Genomic DNA, 1,908 nt, shown 5'->3' on the forward strand with positions numbered 1-1,908 from the left:
AGTGCTGTCATTAAATAGATACGTAGATTTTGTTTCAAAAGATTAATCATGAATAATTAAGTAAATAAGAAATTAATGTATGATTTTGTTAACATAATCATACAATAGTTTCTGGTCAAATATTTAATAAGATATTATTTCCTTACTATAGTAATTTCTGCATAAAATGATAAGAAGCCAAAGATCCGAGTCCTCAACAATGCGCGGGGGATCATATACCTCATCCACCATCAATGATAGATTCAGGCAAGAAAATCTCCTCGAACCAATTTCAGTGGACAGCGAGTCAGCATCCTCTGATGATGAGAAAAAAAACAAAGTAAACATATGTCTTATTCCGGTGTTCATATCAGAGACCATTTTTCTGGGAAGTCTGGCAGTCTTGGCATACTTTCTCAGGTGAGTAATGAGGAATGCATTTTTTTGATTTCTAAAGCTGAAACAAGTGGGTGAACCAGAACCGTCTTTGACATCTAGTTTACAACGGTTCTTGCTTCCAATCATAAGAAGAAAAAATTAAAATGAACGTATAAGAAATTTCAGTATGTAATACTCTTTTGTTAGGTTGTTGGCAGAAGTGATCTCTTGAATAAGTTTTTTAAGCTTCACCTACAGTGTTTTTGTTAGATTAAGTATATTTTGTTCTTGAGAGTTAATTTAAAGAGAGTATTGTTTTTACACGTGGTCTCATGCTACAAAGAATTCGGAAAGGTTTTTCTTAATTTGTTTATAGGTTTGAGACGGTATTTCCAGTCCTTGATCACGGGTTTGTTGTCAACGATCCTAAGTTTATGTATCCAAAGGAGCCAGCCTACGATAACTCAACAATTCCAGTTAATTTCAGTGAAAAGACGTTGTATGCGCTATCCCTTGCCATTCCTTTTGGATTAGTAAGTAGCAATACCTCTTAATATGTATTATTATATGGTCGACTTACCTCACAATTCATATATAGAACTAGTGATAAAAAATAGTGTTTGAAAAACTAATAATGTCAGTCATCTACTTCAAGTATAAAATATTATTATACTAACAATAAAACAAAAAGAATTACATGTGTACACAGGACTAAATCAAACGTAATTGAATAATATCAAAACGAAACACTTATTATTGAGAATGCACTAGTTGCCAACAGTGATATAAAACCAATAACGTCACCAATACACCAGTTGCTAAAAGGAATTATAAACAAATACTTAGTTTCAACTATACACCAGTTGCTAACAGTAATATTTAACTTCAACAATACACCAGTCGTTAACAGTAATTATAAACATATACATAGCTTCAACAATACATCACTTTCCAACAGTAATTATAAACAAATACTTAGCTTCAACAATACATAAGTTGCTAACAGCAATAGTAGACAGATATTTAGCTTAAACAATACACCAAGGAGGTAATAAAAATTGTCCCAGTAATTATAGACTCATTAGTCTTACATCAGTTGTGGGAAACGTTAGGGAAAATCTGATAAAAGATGCTTTGCAAAATCGTTTAACAAAGTTTAGAATTTTATTGGATAGTCAACATGGTTTCACTAAGGGCAAATCTTGCCTTACAATTTTTTTGACATTCTTTGAAAAGATGAGGGTAAGGGTGTAAATTTGGTGTATCTGGATTTTCAGAAACTTTTGACAAGGTGCTACGTAAAAGGCCTGTAAAATGTTTTATCTCTATAGGTGTTAGGGATAAATTAGCTAATTGGATAGATGAAAGAAGAGGGTTGTTATAAATGGAGTTCAGTCAAAGTGGATTAATGTTACAAGTGGGGTACTTCAGGGCTCAGTCTTAGGACCTTTGCATTTTTTTATTTATATCAATGGCACAAATGATATTAAAGTCTTGGATGTTGCTAGCTGTGAAGAGGATGCTGCTGATTTACAAAAGGATTTAGATCAT

At 32.4% G+C, this 1,908-nt stretch overlaps 1 protein-coding gene across 4 annotated transcripts in view; it reads left to right on the top strand.

The window, feature by feature from the left end:
* LOC111083500 (phospholipid phosphatase-related protein type 1-like) overlaps window positions 1–1,908 on the top strand; it is an 8,115-nt gene that overhangs the window by 1,615 nt on the left and 4,592 nt on the right. For all 4 annotated transcript variants that reach the window (XM_022380073.1, XM_022380075.1, XM_022380072.1 and 1 more), the window contains exons 2-3: window positions 152–399; window positions 734–890. In XM_022380073.1, coding sequence (XP_022235781.1) covers window positions 167–399; window positions 734–890 — 390 coding nt within the window. In that variant the 5' untranslated portion in view covers window positions 152–166. The remainder of the gene's footprint in view (window positions 1–151; window positions 400–733; window positions 891–1,908) is intronic.

This window comes from Limulus polyphemus, unplaced genomic scaffold (genome assembly GCF_000517525.1).
Source record: "Limulus polyphemus unplaced genomic scaffold, Limulus_polyphemus-2.1.2 Scaffold9865, whole genome shotgun sequence".
Classification (NCBI taxonomy): Eukaryota; Metazoa; Arthropoda; class Merostomata; order Xiphosura; family Limulidae; genus Limulus; species Limulus polyphemus.